Here is a 20,616-nt window from a genome sequence, read left to right on the forward strand (position 1 = left end):
GATTTACATGAAACTTTTTCTTTTTTCTTTTCTTTTTTTTTAAAATGACGGGTCCATAATGTGTGACTGCCGCAGTGTAGTGGTCAGTGCCTGTGCCTGGTATACGGATGGTTGACAGTTCAAACCCCATGTTGGGTTGAGTTGATGTTAACATCCTGGATGCCCATGGCATGTGCATATGTCAAACTCTTTAATGTTGACACATCTGATCTAGCTCCAGATCATGTTCATGTTTAAAATGAGCCCTTCTCTACCGGCTGTTTTTTTCTGTTTTGAGTAAAATGAGCCCTTCTCTACCGGATGTTTTTTTCTGTTTTGAGTAAAAGAAAATATGATCACTCGAAAATGTCAGAAATACTCCGATTACATTTACTCAGATTGATTTCACCCCAAGCCTCCAAAATATAAACTAGACCAGGTCACCTGGTTCTGCCAGACCCGCAATGAAAATCAGAATGCAAGGAAGGGGTGCAGCTGTGTATGAGTGTGTGTGTGTGTGTGTGTGTGTGTGTGTGAGTGAGTGCGTGCGTGTGAGTGCGTGCGTGTGTGCGTGTGAGTGCGTGCGTGTGTGCGTGTGCGTGTGCACGTGTGCGCGTGTGTGCGTGTGCGTGTGCGTGTGCGTGTGTGCGTGTGTGTGTGTGTGTGTGTGTGTGTGCGTGCGTGTGTGCGTGCGTGTGTGTGTGTGTTACACACACACGCATCTGCCCCTCCCTTGCTCGGCTGATTGCCTTGAGTGCCGTCACCTGTGTGTGCACAGTGAGGAAAAGAGGGACAGACCGACAGACAGACCGACCGACAGACAAAGCCTTTTGTAGGCCGACCCTCTGGGTCTGGCAAAAATAAATCAATAAAATCAAGGCACTCAAACTACATAGAACTTTTTTTTTTAAACAAACATGGTCAACAGATCCTGTGGCTGCCTAGTGTAGTGGTCAGGGTATATGCCTTTCATGCAGAAGGTCGTTGGATCGAATCCTGCTTGGGGTTTATATAAGCATAATACCATGACATTTAGTAGACTTTACAGTTTGGTTCCTTGAACAATGTCTGATATGGAGCCTTCCTAAAAATGTCCCCCAACCCCCCTTGATGCGTATTTTAATATCCGCCATTACTAAATAATGTATTTTGCATCATAAATCCTGAAACAAGCATTATAATACAAACTGTCATGTCTACACCTATGTTGTGATTTTCAAGGATTGCAAGGATATCATGTACCAGCTCCAGTGGCCTAGTGGTTTGAGTGTCTGCCCTGAGACTAGGAGATCCGGGTTCAAACCCGGGTCGCGTCATACCAAAGATTCTAAAAAATGGGACCCAGTGCCTCCCTGCTTGAAACTCAGTATCAAGGGTTGGATTGGGGGTAACTCCCTGCGACATACTAGCGTCATGATGTACTTGTACATCAAGCTGCCTTACGCTACAGAAACAGGAGATAGGCTCCTGCCCTATGAGATTCATAGCCTGGCTGATTCATATGGTCTTCATAGCTCAGCCAGGCTTACTATGTACATCATCAAACTGTGCATAGTATCACAGTTTTTTTATGTCTGTTGCATATAGGCCTACAGTCTTTTGCATACATGTTGTGTAGAGGCCAATTTGTGCTTTTACCTATAACCACCGATTAGTGTAAAACTTTGTATGCACACTTCCCAGAGGCCAAGGAAAAACCTGTGCCCTGCATTTTTCACATCTGCCATTTATAGCGCCACCAGAAGGCCGACTTACAGTATGTAAAACACATTCTTCGATATTACTCCTTCAGATTTTATCCGAAAATCACACAAATCAGTACACAGTAGTCTCTACAGTGATGTAATCATGACAGATTTGTCAGATATCATATTCTATCTAATTGGCTAACATTGAATTCCAAGGTTTGCAGGATTGCTCCTTTTTGAACAAAATGTCTCAAATCATGAACGTAGCCTGCTATGTGTGTGAAATTTTGCACACACATTCCCACTAGGCCAAGGAACAGATGCCACCCTTCTCACATTGGCCTGTTATAGCGCCACCAGCGGGTAAATTTTTGCAAAACCCATTTTTGGAACAAAATGCTTCAAATCCCGCATGCAGCGTACGATTGCCGTGAAAGGCCCAAGAACACGTGGCACCCTTTTCACTTTGGCCTATTATAGAGTCACCACTAGGCCAAAAAAAAACCTACCTGACCTGCCGGAGTCCTGTTCGGAAGAACACTGCTTCTAGTTTTTCTTTGATGTCTTCGTTGCTTTCCCTTGATGCCTTTTTGCTTTCCTGCTTTTTATGCCTTGGCCACTTTATCGCTGCTTGCAGCTATATTTATTTTTAATATAGATATTTTTTGATTTACCAGACTGTAAACCACAAACTAGTCATTTTTAATCTGTTAAATTGTTAATGCACTCCCCCTTCATTTTGTTCAATTGTCTGTTTTAATTGCGACCATCAGGTCGCACTTACTATCAAAACCTCCACCGGCTGTCTGTCCGTCTGTCTGTCCGTCACACGTCACACGTCACACTTTTGCACTGCTCATATCTCCGCAACCGTTTGCACTCATACTCCTTGCCTGCCAAATCACAACCTCCACCCATCAATTCACACATGACCCTCTTCTAGCGCCACCATGAGGCCGATTCTTGCAAAACACATTTTTGGACACTGCTCCTACAGATTTTGCCCTAAAATCACGCAAATCGGTACACAGTATGTCTACACTCATCTCATCAATATGGATCTGTCCCATATAGCGCCACCAACAGGCCAATTTCTTCAAACACATTTTTGGACACTACTCCTACACATTTTGCCCTAAAATCACGCTGCGACCTGACGGTCGCTTATCTCCCTATTAGGGAGTCTTACTGGTGTTATCTGCTCCCTTTGTCTGCTGAATAGTACTGAAAGTATTATGTCTTATAATTCCTAATCTAATTCAACAAAATGAGGGGGAGTCCATTTAACAGATTAAAACGTAATTTGTGGTTTACAGTCTGGTAAATCAAAAAAGTATCTATATTCAAAATGTTAAAATATGGAAGTTTTTCGTCTCAGGTACTCAATTACTGAATGTCAAGTCTCCAGGTTTTCTTCAGAATATGCATGACACTGATTTACTATGACACTGAGTTACTATGACACATTAGGAGGCCACTAGGAGAGTTCAGACTCATTTTCAAGGATCTCCATAACTCTGAGTGTACAAATGGAACCAAATGATTTGGTTCCATTTGTAGACATTTGTTTTTACCCCTGATTACAGGTTTGTATCATGTGAAAGGTCTGACTGTCTGAATGAGGCATTAGGCTATCCACAAGTTTCCGCGGGAGTTTACTGGAGACATCGGGACCAAACTTCCGGGTTTAACAGCAGACATACAAGCTCACGTCGCGTCGCAGATGCAACCCGTTGTGAGCTTGTAAATCGGCGCCGGAAGCTCGGTACAGACGTTTGCGCAATGCACTATGGGGCGTTGGAAACTCGTGGATAGAAGCCTACAACCCCTGTAGAAAAGTCCTACAAGTCACCAACCCCCTCCCTGATCTATTCCCTGGACTTGGCTCCACCCCTCACCTGCTCCCACTCAAAACTCCACACCTGCTCCAACTCAAAACTCCACACCTGCGCCCACTCACCCAATCAGTGACTGGAGTATATATGTTACAGTATGTTCAAGAAACCAGTAAAAGTTGTCAAGGAGCACTCGTTTTGACGTTCACCACACACTAATCACCACCAGATGGCGACGTCAGCCACTGGATAAGAGAGTTACGTCACGCTTTGAACTCGCCGCAGACCGGAAGTGTTTACTCTTTATTTACTAGCCTAGCCTAGCCTAGCCTAGCCTAGCCTAGCCTAGCCTAGCCTAGCCATTAGCTCCATTGTAGTCACTTGGACAGGGCGTTTAACGTGCGCTTGCCCAGGCCTTACGGCCTGGGCATAAATATAACGATTGCATTCACCACGGCTTCGTAACTCGCGCGGCGCTCCGCCGGCCGCGCGGCCCTGGCCCGCTCTTCGCGGCCACTCGCGCCTGCGGCGCTCGGGGGCGAAGAGCAGGACCAAGGTCCGCTGGCCTTCGCGCCGCTTGGGGCTTCGTGGACCCAGGGGGGCCTCGTAACTCGTTTGGGCTTCGTGGATACAGGGGGGCTTCGGTAGCCGCTCGCAGTGTCGTGGACAATAGAGCGGCGCACCGCCTGGAATACGTTGTTGTGGCGACCGCTTGCTCCGCCCCGTGCCGCATCACGAGTGCTCCGCGTCTCGAATGTGCTGGTTCTCTTATATCCGGTGACATATATATACAGCTTCAGTGCCTAGCCATTAAGTCCTTGTTTGGCGGAGGCAGCACAACACCAACCTACAAGCCCTGTCCTGGAGGCACATTCCTAGTTTGCGTCACTGAAGTGAGTGTTGATTCTGCCTATGTTGCATTTTATTGGTCATTTGTGATTGATTAATTTAAAAACTAAACTAAAACTAGTCAAACATGTTTACTTATTTGCATTCTCAAGAACATTTGTTCGCGTGCATGTGCGCGTGCACTTGATGTGCTTGTTGCGTGCACTTAACAGCACTAAATTAGCGTTCCACCAGAGAGAAGTTACCAAAGCACCACTGGTGTAATAGTCTAATAATTGTAATAGTTTAAAAAGTGTAGTGTTACAAGGGTAATGGTGCAGTTTAGTATGAGAAACGACACATCATGTCTCCGTCCATTCATGTGCGTTTTTTTACTAAGGGTTTGCCATTCTGAAATGACTGTGATGTCAGGGGAACCACACTAACAGAATCCCCTTTATGCCTATATACTGTATGGAGTTCCCTGATGTCATCAATATTAAGCCCATATCTAACAGGACTTCGGGCACATACCACACTAACAGAATCCATATATGGCCAAGACAGATGGCCAAGACAGCCCATATACAGTATGTGTGGCTGGTTCTACAGACAGGGATCTCCATATATGGGCATAAAAGGGATTGTATGTATGATGTCAGATGTCATAGACGTCATAGGACTTTCACATAACGAATAACTGAGTAAGCATGCATGTTTGGGGTTTATAGTACGATTAGTGTTAATTTCACTATTTTCAGCTGAAGCTTTCCCCATAAAAAAACAGATAATTTGAGGTTACTTTTGTAACCCCGGGTTTTATAGCAATCAATACTAGTATTGAGCCATGAGGGACTCTGGTTACCTATGGGGTTCAAGTGGTTAAGCTACCACCTCTCCCTAAAGGGCGGTGTCGCGACAATTCTTGGCCATCTCTGGCCAGTGATGTATATCCGACCAGTTACCCATATATGGAGACCCCTGGTACCCATATATGGAGATGCATGTACTGTATGCATCGTTATGTGAAAGTCCTATGATGTCTATCTATGACATCTGACAAATACCCTCTTATGCCCATACATGGAGATCTGTCTGTAGAACCAGCCACACAGATATGGGCTGTCTTGGCCATCTGTCTTGGCCATATATGGATTCTGTTAGTGTGGTATGTGGCTGATTTGGCCTCCATGTATGGGAATTCCCATATGAAGTCCTGTTAGATATGGGCATAAAAAGGATTCTGTTAGTGTGACATCACAGTGATGTCAGAGCATGATGTCAGAGCGACAAACCCATAGAACCACAGTATCAGGCGTTATAGACAGAGATACATACATACATACGGACAAGCTGTGACCGTTCACATACTAAACTAAACAACAGAAACCAAAAGGACCTGTAAGAGTTTTATTTGTACCCCCTAGCTCGTAGTAAAAGACCTGTAAAGGTCCATTTGGTTCATTTGTATAACTAAAAGGGCATAGGGCTATATCAAACATTTTGCTAAAGTGATGCTGTGAGAGCCCAAACATGCTTACTCAGTTGATTATGCATTGATTGCTAATGTTTTTTGGGACAAACTAATACTTAAACCTAAAAGGAATACAATAAAATAACTTGCCTTAGTTAATTACCTTAGATTAGAATTAAAGCCAGAAAAAATACATTAAAATAATGAATAAATAGTAGAGTTAAAATAATAACTAAAATATAATTCAAAGATACTTGTTTCCTGTGGGACCACAGGGTTTAGGAGGCAGTAGCCTATTGGTGATCTGTTTAAAGGAGGACTTAACCACTTTTCAACCTGTTTTCAAATAATGGGTCCTCACATGATAAAATAGCACAATTTCTTTCTACTCAGTCTGGGTCTCATAGGAGAGCTGTGGGCGGGTCAAATCAGTGACATCGTTTGACTTTTTAAAACTATATATATATATATATATATATATATATATATATATATATATATATATATCTCACGAGAACAATGGCTTCCACTTTAACATTGCAACTTCTCAGGAATAGAAAGCCTGCAGTATTGATTAGCTTGGATTCCCCATTGATGATGTCACTGGTGGATGGATTTGACCCATAGGAGAGCCTACAGCTCTTCTATCAGACCCAGACTGAGTAGAAAAAAAAATGTGATATTTTATCATGAACATTAGTGACTGAGGACGTATTATATGAAGACAGGTTGAAAAGTGGTGAAGTCCTCCTTTAAGCAGCATTTTTATTTAGGTTTAGTCATAGTCTTTTGAATAAAAAACTAACTTAGTAGTAGTCCTATTTAGTCATCTAAAATGTTTCAGTATTAGTCTAGTTTTACTCGAATAGATATCATGTGATTTTAGTCGACTAAATCTACAGTTGATTTAGTCCAGTGTTTCTCAAATGGGGTTACGTGTACTCCTAGGGGTATGCAGAGGTACTACAGGGGGTACTTGAGAGATTGATAGAAATGGAAACATTGATTTTACTGATAAAACTTGACAAATGTACAGTATGTGAACGTGCTGCTGTAAAGCTCTAAAGACCCACTCCACACCTCCAACGTGTGTTTTAATTATCAGAAAAAAATAATCTCTGATCTCCATTTGTGATTCCATTTGTCAAACCTGCTGTCATAGGGGCGGGCCAATGAAGGCCATTTTTGGGTCTTCATTGCAATTAGATGCTTTATAGCAATGCTGAGTGACAAATACCACTGAAAATCTCCAAAAACATATTAAATACTAAAAAAAAACATGATTTGGCCGGAGTGGGTCTTTAAAACAAGTCAAGTAAGAATTCTGACTAGCAAATGTTACTGAATAGAAAACATTAAGTTAGTTACTTTTATTCTCAACATATTGACATAAAAAGTGATTTTTGAGATGTCAGTATATTTCGATCAAAATGTTGTCGATTTAAAGGGGATACTTGGATTCAGAAATCAGGAAAAGGGGGTGCTGAAGCCCAAACTTTTGAGAACCACTGATTTAGTCGACTAAAATGTATTTTGGTGGGCCCTAATGGGCGTTGTAATGGCTGATTTTGCACTTGACATCCAACTGTGCTTTATACTAAAGCACAGTTGGATGTCATTTATTGTTTTGTTTTGCCACTCAAAGAAATGCATTATTGCCACCATTTTTTCAAAAAAGGTTGGGGTCCCATTGAATTAACAGGGGGGGGGGGGAACTGCTTTATGTAGAATGTGAGGGGTCAAACTAGTTTTTTTTTGTTCATGATTCTGAATCCATTGCAAGCATTTGTTTTGCACGAAAAACATTCCTTGGGCTAAAAACGGCTCCCACAAAACTGTGGAAAGTGATGACTCATCACTAAACCATAGTTTTGTGGGGGCCGTTTTAGCACAAGGAATTGTTTCGTGCAATACAAATGCTTGCATTGGATTCAGAATCATGAAAAAAAAAACTAGTTTGACTCCTCACATGCTACTTAAAGCAGATTTTTTTTGTATTTTTTTCCCTATAGTTAAGTCAATGGGACCCCAAATTTTCTTTTTTTTATGGTGGCCATATTGCATTTTTTGAGTGGCTAACATGCTTTTTGGAAATGGCATATGTCATTTTTGAAACGGCACATGCCAAAAGCCACTTTTCGGAAAGGCATATGCCATTTTGGAAACAGCATATGCCATTTTGGAATCGTCACATGCCAAATGCCACTTTTTGATGCCACTTTTCAGAACGGCATATACCGTTTTGGAAATGGCTTATGCCATTTCTGAACGGCACATGCCAGGCACAAGCAAAATGCCACTTTTCGGAATGGCATATGCCAATTTGGGAACGGCATATACCATTTTGGAACGGCACATGTCTGACACATGTTAAATGCCACTTTTCCAGCTCGGCCTCTCTCCAACTTTTAGCGACTGGCAAGACTACACTAGGCTACTCGAGCATTTTAATAGGGATTGGGGAAACAAACGGGGGGGAACCAAATCAAAACGACGCCGCTTCTTCTAGTGGTTTCCGCGCTTTAGGCGGAAACCAAACGGCCTGTTGTGAATGTGAACGAACACCAGGCTTTCTCTCAGAAAGCCTGGTGGGCGAGGTTAGTATTACTAAACCCATTGAGACCTGAGGCCAATTCTACAAATTCCTTCTAAGTCGGTGTTCTCAAACCTTTTCGTGCCGGGGAACTGCAACACTATAAAAATGAAGCCGATATATGAGTAGTCTCTCCAGATTGGCTGAAAGTTTGCCACCTGCCTGAAATGGATTTTCAAAGAGATGGAGAGATGGGAAAACCCCTGCTAATGAACATTAACTCTATAGCAATCATTACTACCACAATAGTGTTTTCTTACATTTATATCCCTCGATTTTTGTAACCCATTTCTTTACCCCGTGTCAGTTATCTAATGTAATCCTGGGCGCTACCCTCCCTCTGCCAACCTGGGGAGAGCAACGGACTGACCTCATGCTTCCTTCTATGCACGAGGAATCCAAGCCACTTCTTTTCATCTGACAGGGGGGAGAACCTTTTACAAAAAAAAGAAAAAGAAATGAACCAAAAAATATCTCTCACCCTACCTTTCATTTCATTATCTTGTGTCTTTGTGTTTCAGGCACCAAGTTCGCTATCGACGCCTTCAGTTACGGCGAGGTTGAGGGCATCTCGGCGTACTTCCTCACCCACTTCCACTCGGACCACTACGGAGGTCTGAGGAAGACCTCCACACTCCCCATCTACTGCAACAGAGTAAGTAAGGTAGAGACCTCCACACTCCCCATCTACTGCAACACAGTAAGTAAGGTAGAGACCTCCACACTCCCCATCTACTGCAACACAGTAAGTAAGGTAGAGACCTCCACACTAACCATCTACTGCAACAGAGTAAGTAAGGTAGAGACCTCCACACTACCATCTACTGCAACAGAGTAAGTAAGGTAGAGACCTCCACACTACCATCTACTGCAACAGAGTAAGTAAGGTAGAGGCCTCCACACTACCATCTACTGCAACACAGTAAGTAAAGAGGAGGCCCATATTCTACATCTACTGCAACACAGTAAGTAAGGTAGAGGCCCACACTCCCCATCTACTGCAACAAAGTAAGTAAAGAGGAGGCCCACAGTCCTCATCTAATGCAGTGGTTCTCAACCTTTTCAGGCTGTGACCCCCAAAAATCATATTTGAACTGGGGACCCCCCCACCCTGATGAGCACTAAGAGTTGAGGCATTACAATTTGTACAACATGGTTCTATTGTGAAAGTATTTACATGGTTTTATTGTGAAACCGATCTATATGCTCACAATGCCTCGCAGATCGGCTATTTTCACAAATGTTCAAAATGTTTGCCTCTAATATTTGACAATTTGGCCAATGTTTAATTTGTCATTTCAGAGGTATTAAAGAGTCCTTAAATTGTCACTTTAGAAATGTGCAGATATCCTCTATACACTTAGGGCGGCTTGCACCAACACGGTTTAAGCCTTAAACTAGTTTAAATCAAGGTTTATCTTTTAATCAGCTTGCACCAAACCTTAAATCTGTTTTCATTAATCAGGTTTAGTTTTAAACCATCCTTTTAATCTTGGTTTGAATTTTCACTGTAAACCTGGATTACTGTTAATCCTGTTGCACCACTACTTTAAACTTTGAAGTAAGGGATTAATTTTAAACGTGCTGTAGAGGTGGTTTAAATGCAAACATGCCATTGACATGAATGGGGGTCCCCCTTCTGTGAGGGAAGCCCCACAGCAAGTAAGGCGCTGCAGACAGCGTTTCACAGCTGAAAACAAATCTCATCACATCCTTGTAGTACTGTACATCGGCTATTTTAAATTAGCGAACATTAATATTTACAGGGACATACAGACATTTGTCATGGAAGCTTGTGGACTTCGCAAGCAACATGGAGACGTTTTAATTTTCGTAATCGCTTCATAATTGACTCAAATGTGAATGTGATCAAAACTGTGGTCTTTTCTTGCTTCTAGCCGCGCATCGCCGCGCCGCACCGCACTGTAGCGTCCGAGCGTCACCGTCGTATGACGGGGAGCGTTATATTTTTGTTTTGTTTTGGCTGCAGGCGCTCTTCTTAACATAGGCCTGCCCACATTCTCCTAGAAGTGAATAAAAGAGTAACGCTAATGATATTAGGCTCAAGAGAATAGCATATCCCAGTTTGTTTATATCAAAATCCAAGATGGAGGACATTTAAACCATGAATTAATCACAGTTTATGGTTTTAATCACAGGTTAAGGGTTTAATCACAGATTTGTTGAGCAATGCTTAAATTTAAGTTGTGCAACGCACCTCGATTTAAAATGAAACCTAGATCAACAAACCCTTGATTAACCCTAAACTAAGATTTATTTAATCCCTCTTGGTGCAAGCCGCCCTTAAACTCTATGTTGGTTTGTTTACTGTTGAGTGAGAAAACAATGTTGCATATTAAGTTAATCATCTGGGGACCGCCCAAAATCATTTGGGGACCCCCCTGGGGACTCCCGACCCACAGGTTGAGAACCACTGATCTAATGCAACACAGTAAGTAGTACAGAGGAGGCCCACAGCCTCCATCTACAGCAAAACAGTAAGTACAGTAAGTAAAGAGGATAAATTAAAAATCCACCCAGTCAGCCCTGCTCACCCACTGTGCAGGGAGGAAAACGCTTGATTGGTTTATCCGCTAGGCCGCGCCCACTCCGCCTTAATCAACTTTGACTGGGTGGTGTTGCCATGAATTCCAATCCCCCCGGGGTTGGTCTGGTCTGGAGGCAGCAACAATGAGCTTCGTTTGCATTTTTTTAAGTGAAACGCTAGAAACAACCGCACGGTGGGTTTATGCCGCTTCTGCCAACCAGTTGCCGCTTATGCCTGTTTCTCTCCAGTCTCGTACAGTAGGCTTTTAATATGTCTGTGCTTTTTCTCTCTGTGTGTGTGTGTGTGTGTGTGTGTGTGTGTGTGTGTGTGTGTGTGTGTGTGTGTGTGTGTGTGTGTGTGTGTGTGTGTGTGTGTGTGTCCAGATCACAGGTAACCTGGTGATGACCAAGCTGGGCGTGGCAGAGCGTTTACGTCCACATCCTGCCCATGAATGTCCAGGTGACGGTGGAGGGGGTGAGGGTCACCCTGCTGGACGCCAACCAGTGAGTCTCCCTAACCATTCAAAACGGGTACACAGTATAGTAGTGTGTTATTATTTTATGCTTTAACTATTGAAAAACAGCAGATATACAAGCTCACAGCGCGGCACTAGACTGATCTGCTATTTTTGAAAAATCGTGAAAATCTGAATTTTTACCCGATTCTATAAGTGTCTTTTGAATCCTTCTAAGGTTTTTTGAAAACCTTTTCCTGTGAAGGACCCCCAAAATGATATGTATTTGGCCACGGACCCCCATCTCAAAATATCTAGTTCCAGGGACCCCCCCAGAAGCAACATTTGAGTTACAAACGTTTGCTTTGAAGATACATATATTCAAAGATTTGCACACATTTTCACAACTTCAAAAATAGCAGATCTGCAAGCTTGCAGCGCGGCACTCGGTGCCGCGCTGTGAGCTTGTATATCTGCTATTTTTCACTGGTTAAAGCATTCAATAATTCTAGGACTAAATGGGTTAAAGCACCTTTCAGCGCTGTGGTCTCTCACATGGAGACAAACACAAATGCCCACAAAAGCCTGGTCCTGGCAGGAGCGTGCCAGCCAGCAAGCGTGGAATAAAAAGCTGACCACACAATCCAGTGCATGCACGAACGAGCACACGCGTGGGAATTTCGCGGGAACGCGCCCGCTCGCCTCAGCGGCCCTAAACTTCTCCACGTGGCCAAAATAACCGTTGAAAATGAATTTCTAGGACGCAGCGACCGTCTGAAAGGAACCACTGACCACATCCACACATTTTAAATGAGTAGTATCTCACTTCTTGAAGTACCCTCAAACTTAACAAAATATTTAAAAACATTTCAAAAATAGCAGATCTATATACTGTATGTCTATCTATAACTAAAACATTTGCGTATGTCTGTCTGACCATCTGCATGCTGACATCACTACCGTCTGTCTGCATGCTGACATCATGTCATAGGCCTACTCTGGCCATCACAGACTGGCCTGGACACGGAACACTAATTATGGACATAAAGATATGCCCAACGGGCACTCCAACATGGAACACCATATATGGGCATAAAGATCTGCCCAATGGGCACTCCAACATGGAACACCATATATGGGCATAAAGATCTGCCCAATGGGCACTCTAACATTACTTCTGAGACTCCACATTCAATCCCTCAGATACTGTGCACAGACACCATGTTAGTAGCCTCGAGTAGCCAGGCTTACTCATCTGTGAAGAGAAAAGCCTGGTGACAATATCAGGCAGAGACTGTTCAACTTCCGCCGTGAGAATTTCACCGGCAGACTACAACGCATGACGTAACTTCTGTTAAACACAGCATTTCTGCCACTTCCGCTAGAACCAACCGGAAGTCATATTGTGGCCAGGGTGCCATGTTAGTGGCTGTTCCCTGTCTCTGTCTCTCTGCAAATGAGCCGTCTTCTACACGAAACGGCAAATCTAACCTGAGCTTCTAGATCTGCGGCTTTAGGGTTAAAATGATCAAAAGCGGTAAAAAGAAATATTTTGTTACCACGCGGCTCTGACTTATTATGTCCTTCTCCATGTCTTATAAAGACGAGTTGAAATAAAAGTCACTTTCTCACCCGTGTCACTCTAAGTGCGACCGTCACTTTATTGCCCTTCCTCACATGTGTGTGTCTGTGCATGCATGTGTGCCTCTATGGATCTCTCTCCCTCTCCTCCTGCAGCTACTGCAGTCCAGAGTACACGTTCCCTGCCCAGGACAGGGTGATCAGCTTCGCCGCCAACACGGCCTTCGAGGCGGTGACACTCGCCCCGCGCACCCTGGTGGTCTGTGGCTCCTACTCTGTGGGCAAGGAGAAGGTGTTTCTGGGTGAGTGGTGGTGTGGGGCTCCTACTCTGTGGGCAAGGAGAAGGTGTTTCTGGGTGAGTGGTGGTCTGTGGCTCCTACTCTGTGGGCAGGAGAAGGTGTTTCTGGGTGAGTGAGTGGTGCTAGTGTAGGGCTGCTACAGTGGTCATTAGAGCCCAACCGATGCCAAATGTTTTGACCGATGCCGATGATTGCAGATAGTGAGTGCTAGACCACTGATTGACGATGTTTAACCCATGTTTTGTAATAATCTAAAATAATAATAAATAGCCTTAATTTCCTTACCTTCAAAACCTTTTTTTTCCTTTTTTGCCAATGGTCCGGGGACCACCAGTGGTCCTTGAGGGATTTCTAGGTGGTCCCCAGCAAAATGATGGAGATTTGGTAACCAAATGGACCCTTTATAAGATCTTTAACTTGTGAGTGTAAAATGAAACCCAATGGATCCTTAAGGGCAACGACAATATATTCTAAGTTTTGCGTCTGAGTGGTTAAATGTCATCAAATGGTGGTCTAATATTACTTATAAAAACGACCGATACATCGGAGAGATAATGACCGATGTCCGATACCGACATTGGCGTCCAAAACGACCGATATATCGATTTGACCGATATATTGGTCAGGCTCTAGTGGTCATAGCTATTTTGGCTTGTGGTGGACATTTGTCAAAATTATATATTTTTGCCACAGACAAACTAAATGAGTGGACAGTAATATTACCAGAAACACATAAAGACATAGCCCTGAATGGCCATAACAGGTCTGTAACTCTGAGAGTGTACAAACCAAATGGACCCATTTGCATGTAAGATATGAGTATGCCTACATGCAGAGGAGAAGAGAATTTCCCCTACTGTGCTGCGGACAACAGCATTTTCTCACTCTCTCTCGTTCTCATGTTGTGCCCTGTGCGCAGCTCATTGCGGTATACACAATATACAGTAATATAGTATATAGCTTACCTATACACAATATACAGTATGCCCCATCGCAATATAAACACGTTCCCTCTTTCTGTGAGCAAATAAACCTTCTCACAAACAGATCTTTATGGAAACATACTGCATAAGCTGCAGGACTTGGGGACCCGCGGTACTAAATGGCATTACATTTAGTTTGTTTCGGGAGGGGAGCGGCAGATGTTACTGAAAGTGCTAAGCGTAATATAATGGCCATTATTATTCATATCAGAAAGTGTGGGCGTGGGAAGTTCTCGAAGCAATACTGTAGAGTTTGATTCTGTTATGCATATGGACAGTATAGTGAAAAAGCATGCAGAACAATACAGGGTGGGGATGTGGTTGTGTTCAGCGCTGGCGGAGGTGCTGGGCTCCAAGGTGTGTCTGTCCCGGGACAAATACAACACCATGTGCTGCCTGGAGTCGGACCGCATCCGAGAGCTCATCACCACGGACTGGAAGGCAGCGCAGGTCCACGTCCACGTTTCAGCATGAATGATGATGCATTTTGCATCATATGAGTCATCATGCTGCATCATATGATGCAAAATGCATCATCATTCATGCTGAAATACTAAAATATCTCAAAACACAGATTGAACACAGAAAATTACTCAGGATTGTGTTGATCTTGTCCCAAACAACAATAAAATAAGATCTGGTTGTCCCAGAGGTGAACTGGCCCTTTAACTGGAGCTCAGTTAGTCTGTTCTTGAGAGACTACTATGTCAGTGGTTCTCAAACCTTTTCATGTGAAGGACCCCCAAAATGATATGTATTTGGTCACGGACCCCCATCTCAAAATATCTAGTTCCAGGGACCACCCAAAAGCAAAATTTTAGTTACAAACGTTCGCTTTAGAAATACATACAAGTCAAAGATTTGCACACATTTTCACGACTTTTTTCAAAAATAGCAGATCTACAAGCTCGCAGCGTGGCACTCGGTGCCGCACTGTGAGCTTGTATATCTGCTATTTTTCACTGTTTAAAGCATTCAATAATTCTAGGCCTGAATGCGTTAATTACAGCCTTATCTCCCCGCAGGCACACAGACTCAATGTAATTATGCGCGCTGCGTTTAATGATAAACATGCATATCCTACTAATATGCAAATGTAATCTATACAGTGACTGTACACAACTCTCTGGCTGGGAGAGGGTGGAGTCGGATTCTGTGGTCCAAGTCATTTCACTAAGTTGTAATCGTAGTCTAAAGTTGCAGGTAATTGGGCTATACTAGCACTTAGACCAGGGATACTCAAACTTCTGAACCGGTGGGCCACATTACAAAAATGTCAAGGGGCTGCGGGCCAGTTGATAAAATGACTTGATACCTTCTCTTTTATTTGCTTTATTTCCACATAACTTAAGACAAGTGCAATGCGCATTATATTATGTCTTGTAATTCCGTTTATATTCTGTCAATGATACAATTTGTAATCAAAGTAATTTCAAAATAATGTCTCTATTTTATAATAATTCTGTGCAATTAGCATATTCCACAAAAACACTAAAACAAACTAATGTACATTTGTCTGGGTTGTTGTCTATCTGTCTTTCTGCTATCAAGTGGGATAACATTTAAGATAGCTGAGCACATCTCTCATTCAATTGCTTCACAATGTTATTTATGACTTGGCCCACATTCAACACAAATGGCTTTTTACAGAACATAAACTTGTGAAAACAGATTTAGTTATGGCTAAGGAAAATAAAATCAAACAATACTTAAAATAGATTCCCAGACTTTTTAGCTATCAAAGGGCTAATGATGGAGTTGTTAAGTAGAGCTACACTACATCTCTCTTTCATTTAATTTGCAGGCATACAATGTCGTTTTGGGTATGCTAATTGGTCAGGCAGAGCCACTGGTAAAAAAAGAAAGAAAAAAAAGAAAAGAAAAATCAGTGAAAATCTGGCCACTTTCAAGATGTTTTGGCCATTATCTCTGGAACGAAAAGTCCAGCTCGGCGGGCCGGAAGTGGCCCGCGGGACGGAGTTTGAGTATCACTGACTTAGACTACTGGTGTACTGGTACAGGGGTTGACACCCGTCGGGCAAGTACAGGTCATGTTCTACTTGCCCAAAGGTCATGTACACTTGCCCAAAAAGTAAATCGTCCATTATAAAATGATAGGTAAGATTTTAATTACCATTCAATTTAACTCAATATTTTTTTTTTAATGATACCTCAATACCTCCAAATCCAAATACCTAGGTAGTTATGATTACTATGGTTTCACACTTCTTCATTTTATATATATATATATTTTTTTATGGCCACGTTCAGGTGTTTAGACAGATATCTGGTGTTGTGTTTATAGACGGTTGTTGTGTCCCCTCTCAAATGAGCACTTGCCCGGTCGGGCAACCTGAAAGCAAACTTCACCTGCCCCAAGTTTTATTTACCTGCCGGGGGCAGGTGGGCAAGCCTTAGTGTCAATGTCTGCTGGTAAACAGGATGGCAGGGGGACAGGTTTAAAAGTTCTTATTTATTCATGGCATTGATGGAGTGATGATGAAGGAGTTGATTATTTAACCGAACAGGAAAGAAAAGTTGGCACTCAACTCCCTCATTGGCTACGGTTTGGACGACACATCTCTGATTGGCTAGAGGGCATAAACACAGACACACAGAAGATACCGCCAGATACAGAAACACGGAACGCAGCATTTGCACACTCTGCTTGCACCAGTAATCAGTAACAAACACACTTGGCACAAATGATGTCAAATAAACAAATACTCTGGAACAGGGGTCTTCAACGTTTTTAGGCCAAGGACCCCTTAGTTGAGAGAGAGATGAAGCAAGGACCCCCACAACCCATATCGTTTCATCTTTTGACAGCGTATTTTGGATTCATGTCAATTTGTGTTTTCAGATATTTAACCACTTGAACCGTCAATACTTAATAAACTTGACCTTTCACTCTGTACTTAGTCTGCTCTTTTTCCACTCTACAACAAAGCATTTTGCCGAAAATAGCCGATCTACAAGCTCTCAACGTGAGCTTGTAGATCTGCTATTTTTGGTCAAAGTTCTCAGAATTCGGACACTTGGGTTCAAGTGGTTAATACAAAAAAGGTAGGAAAAAAAACTTTCTATCACACAAAGATTTGGAGGACCCCCTGTAGTTACTTTGAGGACCCCCTAGGGGTCCTGGACCCCCTGTTGAAGACCCCTGCTCTGGATGGTAACATAACAGAACTTACTTATCAATGCATCAAAGACAAGCCATATGGAGCTCAACCTCTCCACCCTTCAAACCAAATGTCTGCTCTGATCATTCTACCAGGTGTGCCAAATCTAGGCTGAAACCAGTGCCCGCCCGCCACCGCTAAGTGAAATGATTGGGCCCACAGAATCCAACTCCACCCACACCCAGACAGAGAGTGAGGGGATTTTGTACAGTGACGATAGAAGTTTAATGTTGGTTGACCACTTTTATTCTTGGTATCGCTGTATTGGGCATTATGTCATATCATTGGCTATTGGGGAAGATATTTGAAGTTTGGTGTAGGAAAAAAAGAGCAGACCAAGTACAGAGCCACAGGTCAAGTATTAACGGTTTAAGTGGTTAAATATCTGAAAATGCACAATAACACGATTCCAACATATTTAATAAAGAGCATAATATGTAAACAAAAATAACACTGATGATAGTGCTGTCAAATACGTTCATGAAGCTATCTCTGAAATCTATGAAAATGTTTAATATATTCAGGTTACCCTGCTTCATCTCTCTCTCTCAGCTAAAGGGGCCCCTGCTTCATCTCTCTCTCAGCTAAAGGGGACCTTGACCTGAAAGAAACGTTGAAGACCCCTGATACAGTACAGTAAGGCAGGGGTCTTCAACAGGGGGTCCGGCAGAGTTACTACAGGGGGTACTCCAAATCTTCCAATCCTTTTTATATTAACAACTTGAACCCTAGTGGCCATATTCTGAGAACTGTAGCCAAAGATAGCAGATATACAAGCTCACCATGCCTCGCGCTGCGAGGCGTTGTGAGCTTGTAGATCGGCTATTTTCAGCAAAGAGGTTTGGTGTAGAGGGGAAAAAGAGCAGACTAAGTACAGAGTAAAAGGTCAAGTTTATTAGGTAATGACGGCTCAAGTGGTTAAATATCTGAAAACACAAATTGACATGAATCCAAAATACACTGACGATTGTGCTGTCAAACAATGAAACCATGTGGAATCTATGAAAAGGTTGTGGGGTCCCTGCTTCATCTCTCTCTCAACTAAGGGGTCCTTGGCCTGAAAGTAAGGGGTTGCAGTAAGGGGTTTCAGTTAGGGATGCACCGATATGGAAATTCTTGGCCGATACCAATGTTTAAAATAACAATTTAGCCGATAGCCGATACTGAAACCGATATTAGTTTATTTTGGTTTTGGTCTTTTTCTCCCCCTTTTGGGCCAGTGAAACAAATAAATCAACAATATAAGAAATAACTGTTCAGAATATACTCTCTTGGTAGCCTGCAGATAGCCAACACACCAACACAGCCAGCACAAAATGTATGCTTATTATATCAACAACAGATAAATCGGCTACTGCCATCGGTTAATGTCAGCTTTATTTGCAGATACTATTATTGACCGATAACGGCAAACATCGGCCGATACCGATGTGTGGCCGATATATCGGTGCTTCCCTAGTTTCAGTAGTTATATTGTGTGACTGAAGGTGTGGTGTCTCCTCCTCCGGCAGCATCTGAAGGATCATCTGAGCAGGTTCTCTGCTCAGTACGACCAGCTGCTGGCCTTCAAGCCCACCGGATGGACCTTCAGCCAGCAGCTGGACAACGTGGAGGACATCCAACCTCAGAGGAGCGGGAACATCACCATATACGGTACACGCACGCACGCGCGCGCGCGCACGCACGCACGCACGCACGCACGCACGCACGCACGCACGCACGCACGCACGCACGCACACACACACACACACCATAGACTGTAGAAAGATATGGACAAAGCGAAGCCATTGGTTTCTATGCAGCTCAAATGGCCCTTTCTACCCCTTGGAATGGGTGTCGCCATCATAGAATTGTAAAGGCATCAGAGATGCTATTGGCTGCCAACGGTCACGTGCAACGCAGGGATACATGGGAGAATGTGGTCGGAGCCTCCCGAAATACAGCACACGAAGAAGAACACAGCCGGCTGGTATCAGTTTAGTTGGCCACGCGGCCCACGCCCCCCCGCAACTTTATCATTTATTTTAAAATACATTGGACCACATTTCGACAAAACGAATATGATGGTGATTGAAAGGCAATTTTTAACTAGCGATAGGAACCATACAGTATTCATGAAAATGTTAATTAAGGTTAGAAAACGAAATGGGATCCAATGGAGGGCAATTCTTTTTGCGATCGGCCAGGGGGGAAAACAGCACAACTAGCAGCCAATCATAGGAAGTTTTAGTTCCGTAATGGAGTCATTTTAAATCGGCAGAACTATGCCCCTGACACACACACACACACACACACACACACACACACACACACACACACACACACACACACACACACACACACACACACACACACACACACACACACACTAGAGCCGTTACTGTTCCTAATTTATACTGCTCAAAAAATTAAGGGGAACATTTAGTTCCCTTAATTTCTTTGAGCAGTGTATATCAACGACATGACGTCTGCATCGAGCATGTGACTGCAATTCACCCTTTGTCAAGTCCCGCCCGTTGTCCCGCCCCTCTTCACACCCATTGGTTGCTATGTCTCGGTGGGACATTCAGTGGGACACTCCATCCACTACCATTGTAATTCAGTTGCTTCGTATTGTTATTCTGTGTATTCAATTCTCATTTCAAACTTGGTTTCAATAAAATGGAGCTGCTCAGTGGCAGTATAGTGACTCAGAATGTTTTTAAATTATTTTATCTCTCCAAAAATTATGTTTTAGCAAATTCAACATAAAAAAGGCGGAACCAGGGCGGGACAAGGCAGATAGAGCCTTCTGGTTGGTCAGTCAGGGACCAACCAGAAGGCTAACAAAGGATGAATTGGTTCTTGGTTTGCGGAATGACTCTGCTTGCCTGGTTTGGAAAAGAGCAACCTGTAGGTTCAGTGCACTCATGGTACTCAGCACCTCAAAGGCATTAAAAACTAATTTACAGACCTCTCAAAACAAACTATAATCAGACTACTACTAGACCTCACACACCTAGGACTCACCTAAGCCCTGCTTATTATGCTAGGATGGGATGGCACAGAGTACAGCATCTTGCAATGGGCTTGGTCTACAACATACATGTGCAACTGGCTGCCAGGGGGGCCACATGCGGCCCCCACCTTCACTTAATGCGGCCCGCAGGTTAATACCGGAATACTGATATAT

General features: G+C 43.2%; 2 protein-coding genes across 2 annotated transcripts in view; one reads left to right on the forward strand and one right to left on the reverse strand.

Moving 5' to 3' along the window:
* Nucleotides 1–20,616, reverse strand: part of LOC308281310 (uncharacterized protein) — a 277,254-nt gene that overhangs the window by 58,744 nt on the left and 197,894 nt on the right. The window lies entirely within an intron of this gene.
* The window catches only part of LOC308281504 (DNA cross-link repair 1A protein-like), a gene marked incomplete at both ends in the record, with an annotated part of 34,691 nt that overhangs the window by 2,839 nt on the left and 11,236 nt on the right, over nt 1–20,616 (forward strand). The window contains 6 exon segments of the mRNA XM_080721722.1: nt 8,919–9,052; nt 11,329–11,373; nt 11,375–11,448; nt 13,137–13,282; nt 14,594–14,724; nt 18,932–19,097. Coding sequence (XP_080577848.1) covers nt 8,919–9,052; nt 11,329–11,373; nt 11,375–11,448; nt 13,137–13,282; nt 14,594–14,724; nt 18,932–19,097 — 696 coding nt within the window.

This window comes from Nannobrachium achirus (genome assembly GCF_963921795.1).
Source record: "Nannobrachium achirus genome assembly, chromosome: 3".
In the NCBI taxonomy this organism is placed as follows: domain Eukaryota; kingdom Metazoa; phylum Chordata; class Actinopteri; order Myctophiformes; family Myctophidae; genus Nannobrachium; species Nannobrachium achirus.